Source organism: Curcuma longa, chromosome 12 (genome assembly GCF_044706935.1).
Source record: "Curcuma longa cultivar G26 ecotype Majalengka, Jawa Barat chromosome 12, ITB_CL_G26_1.1, whole genome shotgun sequence".
Classification (NCBI taxonomy): Eukaryota; Viridiplantae; Streptophyta; class Magnoliopsida; order Zingiberales; family Zingiberaceae; genus Curcuma; species Curcuma longa.
The window spans coordinates 861,749-878,270 of NC_133872.1; the positions used below are offsets into that span (position 1 = coordinate 861,749).

The 16,522-nt window shown below is 37.1% G+C and overlaps 3 protein-coding genes across 5 annotated transcripts; 2 read left to right on the forward strand and 1 right to left on the reverse strand.

The window, feature by feature from the left end:
- Positions 1–133: 133 nt before the first annotated feature.
- LOC141843654 (putative serine/threonine-protein kinase PBL19) lies at positions 134–1,665 on the reverse strand. Its single transcript, XM_074731711.1, has 4 exons — positions 1,312–1,665; positions 977–1,237; positions 780–902; positions 134–604 (listed from the first exon to the last, which is right to left on the reverse strand). The coding sequence occupies exons 1-4, from the start codon at positions 1,663–1,665 to the stop codon at positions 242–244; spliced, it is 1,101 nt and encodes a 366-aa protein (XP_074587812.1). The 3' UTR covers positions 134–241.
- Positions 1,666–4,719: 3,054 nt separating this feature from the next.
- On the forward strand, positions 4,720–8,468 carry LOC141843656 (uncharacterized). The gene is made up of 6 exons (XM_074731713.1): positions 4,720–4,970; positions 6,662–6,861; positions 7,593–7,733; positions 7,809–7,889; positions 8,054–8,178; positions 8,273–8,468. The coding sequence occupies exons 1-6, from the start codon at positions 4,745–4,747 to the stop codon at positions 8,319–8,321; spliced, it is 822 nt and encodes a 273-aa protein (XP_074587814.1). The 5' UTR covers positions 4,720–4,744; the 3' UTR covers positions 8,322–8,468.
- Positions 8,469–9,639: 1,171 nt separating this feature from the next.
- On the forward strand, positions 9,640–15,772 carry LOC141843650 (uncharacterized). 3 transcript variants are annotated; one of them, XM_074731707.1, is made up of 14 exons: positions 9,640–9,854; positions 10,738–10,912; positions 11,171–11,409; positions 11,479–11,536; positions 12,507–12,634; positions 12,724–12,874; positions 12,947–13,220; positions 13,309–13,381; positions 13,453–13,543; positions 13,657–13,778; positions 14,198–14,521; positions 14,590–14,784; positions 14,941–15,085; positions 15,184–15,772. In XM_074731707.1, the coding sequence occupies exons 2-14, from the start codon at positions 10,798–10,800 to the stop codon at positions 15,240–15,242; spliced, it is 1,974 nt and encodes a 657-aa protein (XP_074587808.1). In that variant the 5' UTR covers positions 9,640–9,854; positions 10,738–10,797; the 3' UTR covers positions 15,243–15,772. The 3 variants fall into 3 exon arrangements, with proteins under 3 accessions (XP_074587808.1, XP_074587805.1, XP_074587806.1); XM_074731704.1 differs by having other exon boundaries at positions 14,941–15,772; XM_074731705.1 differs by having other exon boundaries at positions 13,657–13,763; positions 14,941–15,772.
- The last annotated feature ends 750 nt before the right edge of the window (positions 15,773–16,522 follow it).

Consider the following 16,522-nt stretch of genomic DNA (forward strand, 5'->3'; position numbering starts at 1 on the left):
GCCGGGAGCAAGGAACGAAGAGCGAAAATAGAAAAGATATGGGAGGAAACGTTGACCCTTTCCATCTGGAGCTAGATTCGGAAATCTATTCTAAAATTATTATTATTATTATTATTTTCACAGATTTCCTTTGAATCCTTTTGGACAAATAAAGAAAAACTATCATCAAAACACTGCTTTCAGGTTCAATCTTTATTTATTCAGCCACCAGAAAAGCTTCTGATTTCTCTCAATGTTCTTGCTACTCCACCTCCACTCGCACGACTCTTCTCAAGCGTTCGACGACTTGGCTCATCGACGGCCGATCTCTAGGGTTCTTGACGAGGCAAGTGTTGGCTAGCTTCGCCATTTCGCGCGCAGCTTCCACAGCGTACTGATGCCTCAATCTCGGGTCCATGATCATGGTGAATTTCTTGCTTTCGATCGGGAACTGCCTCACCCAGTCCAAAAGCTTTTGTTCTTGGCTGGGTCGATTTCGATCCAGTGAGCGACGACCAGTTAGGATCTCGAATAAGACGACTCCAAAACTCCAGACGTCGCTCTTGGCTGTGAGGTGCCCTGTCTCAACGTAGTCCGGTGCTGCGTAGCCATAAGTTCCCACAACCTGTTGAATATGCATGTGTTAGATCAGCGACAGCAACTTGTGCATTGAATGTCGATTGTTATTGTCATCATCATCATCATACAAAAGAAGTCGTCGAATTTTAAAATTATTTCGTAGAGATAATTAAGCACAAACCAGAGATTCTATACAAGGAATTTAGCAGAGGGAAAGATACCGCTGTAGTGACATGAGTACGCCCTTCTGTAGGCCCTTCCCTTGCTAAGCCAAAGTCTGATAATTTTGGCTTGAAGTCGTTATCTAACAGTACGTTGGAGGCTTTAAAATCCCTGTAAATTACCTGCAAAAATAGGTAGAATTGATCTAAAAAGATACTGTAAGAACATGATGAAACGATGGAAGTCTTAGCGATACCTGCACTTCCAACCCCTCGTGCAGATACTGCAATCCTTCTGCCACACCCAAAGCTATCTGCAGTCTCAGACTCCATGGAAGAACAGGGTAAGCTCTGTTGAAAAGGTGATCCTCTAAGCTCTTGTTGGGCATGAACTCATAAATCAGTAGCCTTTCAATCCCCCGTTCACCATCCTTGGCACAGTAGCCTAGGAGTTCCACGAGGTTTGGGTGCTCCACGACTGCAAGAAATTGCACTTCTGCTAGCCATTGCTTGTGTCCCTGACAAAAAAAGCATCAAAATTATGTATGCTGAAAAGTAAAGTATTTCTCATGCATGTTTGTAATTCGATTACCTGCATGCTTCTCTGGTTGAGCTTCTTGATGGCCACCGTCCTTCTCTTGTCGTCTGCTGCATCAAGAGTACCTTTGATATAGCCTCTGTAGACGCTCCCGAATCCGCCTTCTCCGATCTTGTTCATCCTGCTGAAGTTGTTGGTGGCGTTCTTGAGATCGTCAAACTCGAAGGCCCGCAGGTTGTGCGCCTTCTCCTCGTACAATTCCGGGATGCTCTTCTGTGACACGGTCGATCGGCTCACGCTGCTGCTCATGGAAGTCATGGGCTGGCGCCGCCAGGGCGCCGGCCGTCTCCGAGGTCTTCTTCTTCTTCTCTTCTTCTCGTTGTTGTTCAAGAACCCGAAGCAGTCCATGTTTTGGAGGTTGGGAAATTGGAGGACGGAAGGAGATCAAGATTGGAAGAAATACTTTACTCAAACAGTAGTCATTTATTTTTCTCAGTCAAAAGAGATTGCTGCTCGATTTCAATGGCTTTGACTCGGTCCGGTAGAGCTTCCGTTTAAAGGTTTGTGGGACTGCATGAATGATGTGCTGATGACGGTGGAAGAGATGGCAGTATGGAAAGGGTTCCTCCTTTCAAAGACTTCAACCGACAAGCCGTTCAGTTGCTTCGTTCCATTGTGTGTTGGATTTGTCGAAGGAAATAAATGGAGGAGATAATGCCTTTGTTTGTTTTGGACTCTCTCTCTTCTCTGTTAGCTGTAAAGGAAACAGTCTCAGATATTATTTTCTTTCTGATAGAAAGATAATTTTAAAATATTAATTATGAAATAATTACTGTTCACACTTTCTAAGAGCATCCGCAACGTACGTGGCATTATAACACCATAGACTCCACTGCCACGTGATAGTCGATCAGGTGATCGACTACCACACATGGTGATCGATCACCTGATCGACTACCATACATGGTGGTCGACCAGCTGATCAACCACCATGTGTAATAGTCGATCAGGTGATCGACTATCACCACCTGTGAAAAAAATTAAAAAAAAAATGTATGACCCATCACTATCACCGATTAACGCATTCAGAACTCTGAACGCGTTAAAAACCTCACTCCTTCATCGCTCCTCCACGTCCTTTCCTCGCTCCTCCATGTCCGCTGTTAACACGCGATTAACAGCGCGTTGCAGATGCTCTAACTTATTTTAACAACTGATACAAAATGTCTATGGATCGTCAATAATGGATCAGGTAGAGATCTGCATCACTTGGACACTTCATTGATGTGATGCGCGTCTCCTTCTAATAGAACAGTTCAATTTGATGGGCCTTTGCGAAAAATGTCTATGGATCCTCTGTGTAAAAATAAATTAAAATTTATTTTTTATTTATTTTAATAATTTTTATTTTATCATAACTAACTCAACTAGCAACTAACTTATCTTTAATTATTCAATTCTTGCCCTTTGATTAATTGATTTGATTTTATAAAAAAAAATTCATCATCTATGGAAATAAATATAAAAGTATATGTGATTCCGGATCAATGATCAACATTTTAAATTTTTTATTTCATAAAAAAAACTTATGGATAAAACATTATAAATTTTATAAGAAATTATAGGAGTCATGTAAATCCTAAATTTTATAAGAGGCAGTAGTTACAAACATTATAGATTTTTATAAAAAAATATATGTAAAATAGTATAAATAAGTAAAACAAATAAAGAATTATCTTCTTATTTAATTTTCTTATGAAGTTGGTCACCCTAGCAGCCCCATATAATAATTAATTTCTTTTCAACTTCAACCTAATTGACTTTTGATCTTCTTCTTATTTAATTTTCTTCTGCACTTCAATCTAATTGACCATGATCTTATCTTTTTGTTCTGTTACTTCAATAAGAGAACTTTTAGACATTCACCATCAATTATTAATAACTATATCATTTTAAAAAAAAGTGTCGATGGATTCTAATCGGATCAAAGTAAAAATATTAAAAAGATCCGAATCTGAGTCCCATTTGAAAATTCTAAATCTGGCCAACCCAAATAATTTGACTGACCCCATTAAAAAAAGTTTTTTTTTATTTTTTTGGATAATTTTTCACTTCTATCTCATAATATTTTTATGGATATCATTATCTAACCTTCTACTATATATATAAAATATATTAATTTTTAAAAATAAAATTAATTTAACTCTAAAACATTTGTAAGTTGTAAATTTAAGTCAAACTCAATCCAAAAAACTCCGAACTTGAATCCAATCCTAATTTAAAAATTCTGAACTTTAATCCGATATTTTTTAAATATATTCGAGTTGGATTGATCAGTCACGTTAATTTTTGACACCTTGAAAAAACCTCGAGCCTGTCATAACAAATATTAATTTGATCACTTAATGAGTTTTGTTATGTTAATAATATATATTCGCATGTCACAAATAATACATAAACTCACTAATTAAAGATAAAATCTAATAGAAAATAATTTTGTATGATTTAATTTAATATCCAAATACTAGTTCAAAACTAAAAGAATGCGTGTATATATCTATAATAAAATAAAATGTAATTTGAGAAATATAAGTGTCCAAGAGATTTGATATTTTAAATAAAAACTAATTTTATATAATCAATATAATGTAAAAATACACAGATTCAAATTATTAAAAGATTTTTTTATTAATCATTAAAATAATATTTCACATTATTTTTATTACACTAATTACCCCCTTCCTTACCCATTCAAATGTTATAGTATTTATAATTCATAATTATTACATAGCTATTATTCATAGTTATTTCAACATATTGATCAATAATATATTATAGCAATATTTAATCATCATAGCTATATAATATATTCATAGATAAAATCCATTTAACTCAATCTAACATTGGTTAATATTTATATTATAGTAATTATAAATCATAATTACTATAACATATAATAGCTATAATTTATAATTTTTACTAAGAATATATATATATATATAATTAATGTCATTGAGAGATGTTATAATACTTTAATACAAAATAAAAACTTATATATTTATAGTTAAACTCGGGAAGGATTTAATTTCCTTCCCGTACAAAATGTGGGAATGTTATTTCATTCTTTAAAATTTACTGATTTTATCCATTAAAATCATTAAAATATCTTTCAAAATATTCATACTTTTTCTATCATAATAAATTAATAAGGGGAACAAAATCCGAAGGTTCTAGCGTTTCGTTCTCGTGCATGCAATTAAATCAAACAGTCGAGTGATTAATGTTAATCGGATACAAATCCCCATTAATCACCCGCGAAACCACCTTCTTCCCATTCGCCAACGCACGCACAAAAGCATCTTTGAATCTTACGCTTCTCCCCCGTTTCCATCCATCAAAACGCTCCCTCCCTCCCTCCCTTCCTTCGTGCCCTACTTCCTCTCGCTGAAATCGGTGGCGGTGGGAGAGGAAGGAGTAGAGTAGAGCGATGGGAGCGGGGTCGAAGCGGCCGATCAACACCGTGGTGGGATGGGTGACGCGGCAGCCGCCCAAGGTGAGGGCTTGCCTCTGCGTCGTCGTCAGCATCGCCGCGCTCGTCTTCCTTGGCCTCGTAGTTCACAACCACGACAACCTCTTCGTCGCCGCCGAAGCTGCTCACGCCGTCGGCATCTCCGTCCTCATTTATAAGCTGGCTAAGGAGCGGACTTGCGCCGGTGCGTCGTTCCTAGCCTTTCTGTTTTGGCTGCTTGCCCTTCTTTCATTTCTCGCTTAATCTATGGGTGGGTTCTCTAGCTTCGTTTTTCCTTTTTTTTTAGACTTTATTTCGAATTTATTCGACGTCCGACGAGATACCTAGAACCTGATGATTTACGATCAACTGAGAAGAGTTAATGGAGATGCATTTTATAGTTAGGGTTTATTGTTTCTTGATTCTAGGATTTTGGACTTTCAATTCGGTGCTTGGGAGGAAGCAATGGCGTGTCGTCTACACACTAGTGATGTAGCATAGTTCAGTTAATCTGCACGGGTCAATGAATCGGCTTGGCACTAGTTGTATCGGGAAACCGCATCTCGTGGACATAGGAAAAAATAAACAGGATTCAACCAGTCTGAATCAGCCATTTTTGAACTACTTCGTTACTTTTGACAGATTTTTGACCAGTGCTCCACTTGTTGCTTTTCCGGCTTTAACTAGATCTGGATGGCGGATCAGTTACCGATTGAACCAGCCGTCCGAGCTGGTGTTTAATCCGCTGGCTTAAAATATAGCAAATAATGAGGAACAAATTTTGGTTGAAATTTCACCAGCAATGTTCTGACATACGAGGAAAAGTAAAACACAATCTTATCTCAGTATCGGTAATTCAGTGGAAAGTTTCCAAACAAACTCATTTGGTATAGATGGAGACCAGTTTATCTTGCTAAGACTAAACTAAAATGATCTATAGATTATATTAGTTTGCGTCCTGGACATCATCTAAAACAACAAATGGGAACTCGAGGGCATTTTTCTTTAAGAGAAAGGGAAGTTAAATAAGTAAAGGCAGTTTACTCAACTATATAGTCAAACTCCTAGGGGAAGAGGGGAAAAGAGTTTTTCTTTTTCACAAGAAAGGTAAAAGAGTTGATTTTCAAGATAATGACTGACCTGATCAGGGAGGGAATTTAGATGTATATGCTGGATTTTACATGACATTGTTTTGGGTAGATTACACAAGGAATAATTCATCATTTTAGCAAAGGATCATCATTGTAAAAGCCATTGTTCCTTTTTGCATGGTTTTTCAATTGAGATGGTTCTTGATTTTTTGAGGACCATATCGGATAGTCAGAGAAATATTTCTACATCATTCCTGAACTTTTTTTAACCTGTTAATGATAAATCCATGGCTTATTATGTTTGAAAGAATGAGGTGGTTCAGATATTAAAAAACCACATGGTTAAGATTAGGCAAACCTATATCTTGATTCCATTTTAGAACCAAGAATAAGAAAAACAAGATGGAAATCTGGTACTTCATTGATTTTGGGGCAATTGATTGCCTATCAAATGATTCAAAATTTCAAACCAATGCATTTAAGAAAGAACAATGTCTGCCTTAAATTATGCAAAGACATATCATGAAAGCTAGTCAAGTTTGAAATGCAGCAATTGAAGATACTGTTTGCTGTGTGACGAACCTGTCACCCTTGTAATTAAAAGGGAAATACAATTTCAGTTACAGATTGGTAATATTAATGCAATGAAACCTTTAGCTCCCTTGTGCACTATACTCCAAAATTAAATTAATTTTAGCCTTGTTTTCAATGTTTACTATTTGTTTATAATTTTAGTATACTTATTTCAGCATCTACATTTTCAATCTCCAACTAATTTTCTTGGCGTGCAATTTTCACAATGCAGGGCTTTCGCTTAAGTCTCAATATTTAACAGCTTTATTTTTAGCTGTAAGACTATATTGCAGCTTTATTTTGGAAAATGACATACATACAGTGCTAGATACTGCAACGCTTGCAACTACTCTTTGGGTAATTTACATGATTCAATCTAAATTAAAATCGAGCTACATGAAAGACAAGGACAATTTTGCAATTTACTATGTGGTAAGATTCTGAAAGAGAATAATTGATCTAGAAATTATCTTTCAGTTGTTTATTACTTGTTTTGGAGTTGAACCTTTATTGCTCACTCATGTTCTCTGTTTTGCTTCAAAATTATCTTGAAACATCCTGTAAATGTTTAGAACAACCTATGATTGTATTACAGATTAGCTAACAAGAGATTAGAGTTCTTAAATTACTAACTCTTCCTCATTTTATTTGCTTCCTTCTTCATATTGATTTAACAGCAACAGCATTCAGGAGCATTGAGCTAAGATCTTAGTTTTTATTTTCTGATCAGTAACATGGTTAAACGCTAAATAGATGGATGGGTACGCCTCATTTATTCAATGTCCTCTAAAATCTTAGTATGGAGATAATCATATGGATTATACTGTAAAAATTGAGATAAATGCCATTAGTTCTGCTTTTCTGTCATGAATATTTAGTTGAAGATATGAGATATCCACAAGTGCAATGTTTCTTTTCAATAAGTACCACACAAAAAAATTTTTGTTGCTACTTTTTAGCAACTAACGCACACTACATGTAGTATTGCAGTAGTTACAGATGTTTCCAAAAATCACTTTACACAGTACAAAACTAAGATAACTTTGTTTTTTTGTTCAAATATCAGGTTGATATTGTGAAAATTTGTCATGGAGAAGTTACCATCTTTCATAAATATTGTCCTAAGATGATATTTTCTCTGATATATTATTTTTTCCTTGTAGATTGCACCTTGTGCCCTGTTAGCTCTTGTAGTTCATCCTTCGACGGCCCGTTTTATTTTTAATAGGATTTTCTGGGCATTTTGTGTTTATGTGGAGGCTGTTTCAGTGTTGCCACAGTTACGTCTTATGCAAAACATTCAGGTATAAGTTGAAAACTGATAGCATTGCTCTCTTATCAACTTTTCCTTTTAGTAATTCTTCCTACATGGCTGCCAGATTGTTGAGCCATTCACAGCTCACTATGTATTTGCATTGGGGGTTGCAAGATTCCTCAGCTGTGCACACTGGGTCTTAAAGGTGCCACTATCTGTTTCTATGCTAAGTTTTACCAATGTCTGAGCATTTCACTTGAACCTCTTGTTTTTAATCTTAGTCGCATTGATTTGATTCAAGCAAGATGCCAGTATCATCTGCTTAACCTTCTCGGCTGTAAATCCTTCTGACATAATCCGATTCTTCAGGTCGTGGATACTCGTGGAGGCTTGCTGACCACTATGGGATATGGTTTGTGGCCACCTATGGTTCTTATTGCTGAGATTGTTCAAACCTTTATCTTGGCAGATTTTTGTTACTATTACGTGAAGAGGTAACTATTTAAGTTCCGAATTTGATTGCCCAAGGATTAGTTTTTGAATTTCTGATCCCATGTCCCTCCCTCTTTTCGTCTCTGCCTGCTGCAGTGTATTTGGTGGGCAGTTGGTGTTGAGGCTTCCTTCTGGTGTGGTATGATCTTCCAAAGAAGCAATTCAAATTCCCGATGTTTTTTTTTCATACTTTTCATGTTATAAGGAATTTATTTCAACATTTACCATAAGAATTCCTACTTCAAAAATAATTATCCTGGTTATTTAAGAAGGGGAAAAAAATCCTTTTCTGTAGAACATTTTACTACATTGCCAGCTTGTATTACCTTCAAGAATCAAGTCTTAATATCAAGGTTTGACTCGAATGGTTTTCGTGCAAGGTCTAAATTATCTAAATGGAATTGATACTTTGACATACTTAAAGAAGACTTGTTTTAGGTCTGTAAATTTGTGATATCATTTATTTGTTAAGTATTTAAGAATATATTTGGAAATTAGATTTTCAAATTAATTTCAAAATGGGAAAAATAGGGCAAAAATGAAAAGAATGCTCCTTATTTTTGTTATCAGGGCAACTTATTAAAAAAAAATTAAAATGATACTTATATTTTATTTTTTATTTTAAAAATGTTTCGATGTCAACTTTTAATCATAACTGTTATAACAAATTTAAAATACTCTTATGTAATTTTAGTCAAAATTATTTTTGATAACTACTAAAATTTAATAGTTTTGATTAAAATTATTATATAAAAAAGTTGAAATAAGAATATTTTTCAAAACAAATTCCCTTTTAACAACTTAAAAATTAAGAATCGCCCTTTAATTTATTTCCCCAAAATTTTAAGGGTTGTGCAATATCAAATGATACTTATTTATTTATTTTTTCCATTTAATTTATTATATAAATTTCTCTAAAAATATCTTGCATGGGAGACATCCGATCGAAATAGAGGTGTTTTAGTTCAGTTTTAATGTGCTTTTTAAAGTATAAATGATCATGTAATCGAACACGTGTCGTTCGCTTGTCACTTCCACGACTCGGCGATTTTTGCCTCCCCGTCCGGTCCCGAACACTACAGCCATTAGCTCTCGGCCACGTGGCTACCGATTGCGACGGCGTCTACCCCCATAAGACTCTCCTGGGCCCCGCATTTTGTCGGAAACAGAGCGGAGATTTACAGGACTTCGGCTGACGTGGACGGCAGCGATCCCTCCGAATTCGAAACGTAACGCAAACAAAAAAGCGTAGCGCGTGTCGCGAGGAGGACTGCAGATCAGGTCCTACGTGGATAGACAGGTGGGATTCCGATGTTGGCGGTCGGATGGCGGCCGACGGGCCTGGTCCGTCGGATCAGTGATGGTGAGGTGCGTGCTCGTTTTAAAGCCCGGATGATGATGATGATGTGAGAGGAAGGGGGGATTAGGAAACGGGGATAAAGTGGAGCGAGAGCGAGCGAGCGAGAGAGAGACAAGGCAAGGAGGGGCCGTTGGAGAAGCATCCGGCCTCTGTTTTTGTTGGTGAAGAGGGAGGAAAAGGTTCGATCTGTCTGTCCCTTCGCATCGCTTCTCGGCGGGTTTCTAGCTTCGATGGAATCGGATTGAGGACCGGAATCGAGAAATCGAGCGAGAATCTTCGTTTCTTGGGGTCGGCGTTGGATTCGAGAGAGCGTCTTTGGTACTTTTCTGCTCTCAGTTTTCTTGCGTTTTACCCCTTTGTTTGTCCGAGTTTTTCTGCGTGGAAAATGGATACGTTGAATCTTGACGAATGGGTCTCGATAGTCGTGTGGAGGTTTACTCGTTCTTTCTAACAACCATTTGTCTTCTTTTTCATTGTTTGTTTCTTGGGAAATGGAGTTGATTTGGTTTGAGTAATCTTGAGGAGAACGTGGTTAGGAACTTTGCGAAGGACTTCTTCGGATCTGTCGGCTTTTTTTTTTTCTGACCTAGTTGTACGGCTAAGTAGGACTTCATTCTATGGGGACTATGATCGAGGTTTAGGTCGGAGTTGGGTGGTTGTTTGTTGTTTGTTTTTTTGTTCATCGTGTTCGTCTTCCTGCTTCGTATTTTTTTTTGAATGATCCCATAAATGTCCGAGGCAAAACTTCCTCCTTTCCTCTTTTTATTCGGTGCTTTATTTGGGAACCCGATTCCTCTGGGTTCACAGGATGAAGCTCTCGTTTCCTTTTTTTTTCCCCTTGCTTTTTATATCCCCGACTCTTTGTTGCTTATCTTTGTTTCTTTGTCTCCATCTCCCTTCTCCTTTCCCCTTTCCTTCTGTCTTTGTTTCCTAATTTTTCGCTTATACTAGCATATTACACGTTCCAGGTTTTGGTTTGCTCACCAAATTCTAACTCTGCGTTTAATCTCAAATAAAAACCTCTCTTTTCGTTCAAAAATAAGAAAAAGAAGTAGCTTTTGACAGCCAAATATTCTGCTTTTATTCACCCTACTAGGTTTCTCTCTCTGTCTTAAGTATGACTATCTAGTTTCTTGAAGGCATATCTACAGTGGATATGATAAAGAATTTATACAAGGATGCTAAAAATCTCTTCGCTTAGGCTTTGGTCATCCATAGTGGCGAGAGGAGGTTTGAGCGAAGAAGATCCAGCCGTCTGATCATGGATGAATCAAAGGACAGGGAGGGATCGCGAGGTTTGATGCGTGGAAGAAGCATCGCTCATCGGTCCTCGCCCGCAACGCGACAGCAGCCAATGGGCTCTTCCTCTCCAACCGGTACCTTGTACGCTTTCCCTTTTGAGTTCCCTGTATTGCCCTCGGTCCCTCATCAAATTTACTCGGGGAGGGACCTAGCTGTTGTTATTTAAATAAATTAAAAACTAGGAACTGTTTTGTCTGGTGTTCACCGCTGTGGGATAATGGTGTGTGCTAGATGGTTTTCTCTTTGTCCTCTTCCATGCTCTTATCGTCCTTCATTCGTATGATGGGTGTCTTTTATGCCTAATTTATTGAAGGTTTGTTTCATATTTGCAGTTTCAAATGATTACGGTGATTGCAGTTTGGGAGATGGAGTGGATGGTAATGTGCCTATGGATAGGCGGAAGAAGGAAATGGTCAGGGCTTCCAGGTGGAAATCAAGCAATAAAGATGCCTCTGGCAACACAGGCAGCAGCGAGTCTGAAGCAGAGGGTCTAGGTTCTTTCCAACCAATGCTTAATACCATTTCTATCGCTAGTCTACCTAGTAGACGGAAAGAAAGGCTGCGTGGAAAGGTTTGTTCCTTTTTGTCTTTTGCGCTGATTTAAGTTGTGTTTATTTAGCTGATTGTTTTAACTCAAAAGGTTGCTGAGGAGAGTGATGCTGTTGATCCTGCACTTGTGCCAAGGAAACTGAGATCGGGTATGAACTTACTTTTTTTGTATTGTTGTTGGAAGAAGAAAAGCGTGCAAAACAGTTATCTTTAGGTAATATGTTGAAATTATGCCTTTTTTGGATCACACGATCATATAAAAAAAATGATTCCAGACGCATGAAACGGTAGAAAAAGATGGGCAGATATGTCTGAAGTTAAGGAACAAAAAAACAAAGAAAAGTAATGATAAGCCTGACTGACTCTAATTCCAATCCTATCCATAGAAAAAAAATCAATGGTTAAATAATAGAAACCGAATAAGACAGCTCGATTTGCGCAGCTAAAAACAATTTCATTGCTAGATCACCAAGTAAATAAAACATAGATATATTTAGAAGGTACCATAGGTTGATAATTAATTTGTTCCAGTACAGGTATGCTAATTGCTCAAGGCCGCTTGATATAGAGAACCATATATATAAAAGTGTATCAGCGGGTTTTATATTGACACTATGAAAGTAAATGATGTATCAAGAGAGCCCCCTTTGTGAGAGATGTTGTGGAGATGCTATCTTGCTGCAGATGGTAGCACTAAATTTTGGTTTCAGTCAAATTTTCATGATCATACTCTTCATAATCAACATGGAGGCCATTTTACATTGTATTCCAGTGCAGTCCAAACTCATTGTGAAATTGTCCACATGCTTTGCAAGTGTTGTGGAACCAGAATACTTGAAAGTTTGGGCTTGATTAGCAACATTTTCTAATTTTTGTTTGTTTGTCACTTCTAATGCTTATCTCTGGTTATTAACCTAAGAATCATATAGAAATCATTTTTCAGACAACTTCTATTGCCATTTGAAGTTTTTTAGTTTCTCAGAACCTTTATGTTGCCTTTCCTTTTGTGAAATAGTACCAAACATGACATGGTTATATAGCTTGTGTTTTTATGCATGAATGTTTTGCTTATATTATTTCAGGTTAATTTACACTTGTTTGTCATCTTTTTTGCTTCAGCTATAAATAAACGCAGCAGAGGTCCCTTATCTCTCACAATACCAAATGCTAAGAAGAAACACTATCGAACTTCTAATATACTTCAGGGGTTACCAAGCAGTGGCGGAAGGAAAGGCAAGCAGAATGGGGTCAGTTTATAGTGGTAGAATTTTTTTGTTTAAAACTTTTAAACTTATAATTAGCAGTATATCTCATCCTCTTTTTCTCTTTTCTGTAGCAGCTTGAAGCATTTACAAAGGATGAAGAGCTTGTTATTGAGGCTTTATGTGAACTATCCAGAATGCTACCGATAGGTGAGCAAATTGCAGACAAGGAAGACAGTAAAGCACTGGATAGGCACCAGGTTTACTTGGCTAATTGTCCAAAAGGTGAATTTTCAATTTTTGTATATATATATTTTCTCTCTTGGAAATTTTTTTGCATCGTATCTGATTGAACAGGTTTGAAAGTGGATAAAAATCTTTTGCATCAATCCCTGCCCAATGAAAATACCTCTTCTTGCATGGAGAGACCATTAGAAGATGCAAAAAATGAAGTGCATGCTCCTGAGCAGTCCATGGAAGTTTGCCAAAGAGAAACTGTTGATTCTGATTTGAATATAACTCCTGAACTAATTTTGACTGAAAATGAACCCCCAGAAAATACTCCTTCCACAGCATTTATGAAAATTTCCAGCCATCCAGGAGTCCTACTTCGTTGCTGTACTGAGGATAGGTTGATTTTTCCATCTGTGCTATGTTCTTTTCCATAATGTTTGGGACAACACATAACATTTAATTCACATTTTTTAAAAAAATTTTAGGGATAGAGTAATACAACCGGGTCAAGCTGATGCTACTGAAACCCACTCTTCGTGCAAATATGAAGTGCAACAAGTAATATTTATTCTCCGAGTTAAAATGTTTTTTCATTGTGAAATGCACTAATTTGTCTTAATTACGGTTAGAATGGATGTATCAAATCAACTACGCTGAGAAATGAAGTTCAGCAAGTTGAGTGTGACAATGGAAGTATTGTAAAGTGGGCGCCTGATGTAGGTAGTGAATTGATTCCCAATAACATTATAATACAAATAATTGAGAATGTTTTTAAGTTTTAATTAGTTTGATCTATTATACAGTTGATAATAACTTCCTAATGCACTTTACAGGAACTCCATCAAGTATCCAGCAATCAAGCAATTCTACTGTCTGGCCTGGTCCTGTGAGTGGTATCACTGGACTTTCTTCTAGAGTAACTGAACTTCCAACTGAGAAAGTAATAAATGCATGTGTAAGAAAATTTTCTATAGACTCCCTTGTATGTTAAACCACCATTACTTAGTTTGAACTTATCCGTTTGATGGCTAAACTTTTTTTTTCAATGGCTTATACTGGTTTAACTGACACCTTGCAATTGTTTAAACTTTTGAAAGTTATACTGAATAGATATGTAGTTTGCTTGTTTGTCTGGCTTTCTTTGGTTTTTTTTTCATTCTTTTTTTTTTTTTCAGGAGAAGCTAGACTATCTTTTCTATGTATTGTCATTTTTTTGAAGGCTTAATTTTTGTAGTTTTCTTACTTTGGTCCAAGCAAATGTTTATTTGGATTGTCTAATCTTGCCACTTCTGAAATACTATTCATTTCTGCGATTCTTTCTTTTCATTAGTCCCCAGTCTTGAATTTTTATGTAGATATGTTCTCTTGCTGCAGGTTCCTCTTACTGCAATGTCGACGTGGAAGAAGTGTGCCATTCATGTATTCATAGGACATAATATCAAAAGCTATCAGGATAAGGAGAGGCAGCGGAAACTTTTGATGACTTGTGATGAATCTAAGCAGAGGGAGGATACAAAATCATGTGGACCAGCAAGCAATGTGAGAGTTGGGTCACAAAGTGGATTGAGTGGCAGGGTTTCTGCTTCTATTTCCATACTGGAGAGGAATAAGCACGAAGAAAGAAACGGAATTTTATGTAATAATAGATTGATGCAAACCCACCAATATTCTGGCCTACTAGATGCCAAGCAAAAACAGGTAATTTCTGACTATGGTTGTTCTTATTTAAGATGTACTACCTAATAGATTTCAGCTTTGTTTTTCAGGCCTATGACTTTCTCTCATTGTCAGCTGGTGGTGATACTGTAAGTCCTGCCGATGGAGCAAAGTCTGCCGCACAGCTTCATTCTCCCTATTTGCATACCCAAGTTCCACATCATTCCCTCGTGCCATTTCCTTTCCCTAATTTTCCCTATCCTCTACCTTACTCAGAAAAGCTAGTACCTGTACCGGCTCAACAGGTAAAAAAGGATCATCGTCTATTAAGTGATTTTGCATTCATGTCCTCCTTTTTTACTGGATCATTAGTTGATAAACTTTTCAGGCTACTTAATTACATAATTGGGAATTCGGGGATGAAGATTCTCAAACTTAACTGCTATTTTTTTGGTATCTAGGTGCAACTACAAGTACCGCATTTTATCGGAAATCAACTCTATAGACCCCAAATGGACAACACCATCAGCAATATACAGCTACAACAACAATACCAGCAGCAACAGCTCTGGCAAGCTCATTATGCTAACTACTGCCCTCCTGCAGGTATCGGAGTGCCACAGAATGAGCGGCTACATGACTCTTCTGCTTCTCTTGTCCAAAGTGCTCCGACTTCAATTCTCTCTCCCCCCCTTTCTGTACAGATGCAAGGCGGATCCTATCACCCAATTTTGGTTCGCCAACATCGGCAACTCATTGCTAATGCCTCCTCATCATCCGCAAACGGAAAGCCTCACAAGAACTAACAACAACTGGGAACCTTGCTTTGAGTAGCTGAGGATTTACACCGTCGCATGGCAGAAGATTTGAATGAACAGGCTAGTGTTGCTGCAGTCGACGGACTCCAGAAAAAAAGACCATAATGCTTATCGAAACCGTTAAGAGTTTTCGGTGCCATAAATGCTTATGGTTATATTCTGGATTAAGCATACTCAGCAAATTCGGTCTAATGTGATGATTGATACCTTAGTTGTCCTTTGCAAAGCATAGCTTTATGGGAACGAAGAGCTCTGTGTCCTATACCTGGCACTGCAATTTAGTTACATTTGTGCAACATCTACATTGTATTCGTTTCCCTGATTGGAGTCGGCAAAACGTTGCAAGAGAAGACTCAGTTCGGGCGACTGGACTGGACTGGCATGGCAGCAGCACGCTGTGGTGATGGTCTAACTAGTTAAATTTCATATATTTGGTAAATACTCTGGTTATTTGGCTTCCAACTAAATTGTTATAACAGAAAATTGCAAATAATTTTGTTCCAATTCTCTTGAATAATTTTGTTCCCTACTTCCTCTTTCATTCCGTCCGCCATGGCGATTAGGGTTTGATCGCTTTGCCTCGTCCTTCTTGATGTAGTTTTCCCGCGTAGGCTTGTTCATCGTTGTTGTTGTTGTTTTTTTTTTTTTTTTGGCATTCTTTGGTTCTTAGTTGATTAGTTATTCTTCATAATTATTAGATCTTCCAGGCTTGATTGATTTCCAAGTTCACAGAAATATCTTTCAAGATTTTATTTATTTTGGCACATAATTGAGTTAGTTATGACATAACAGAATTAGAAGGGATAAGAATTTGAATCACAAAGTTGATCTCCGTCGTAATTAATTTATATTTATTTTTTGATTTATTTTTTTATTTACAGATAATTTTTTATTTATCTTTTCATAGATGATCGTGAAAGGCAAGTTGTTAAAATGATGGATTTTATTTTATTATAGAAAAAAAAATTTATTTATCTATGTACTAATTTCTTCTGTGTTTGTGCGCTCGTCTTGGATTTTTTAATTTTTAAAGCCTTCTGGGCATCTCCTATTTTTGTTTTATTCTATGCCTGTCTGATTATGCTCGCCCCCACCATTCACGTGACAATCATGTGCGTGCGCGAATCCTGTGTCAAAGGCAGGTGCATGCATGATCCATTCCCACCAGCTCTTAACCCTGCGGCGGAGTTAGGCTAACTACTGTGGTCCTCCGAAACCCCACCCT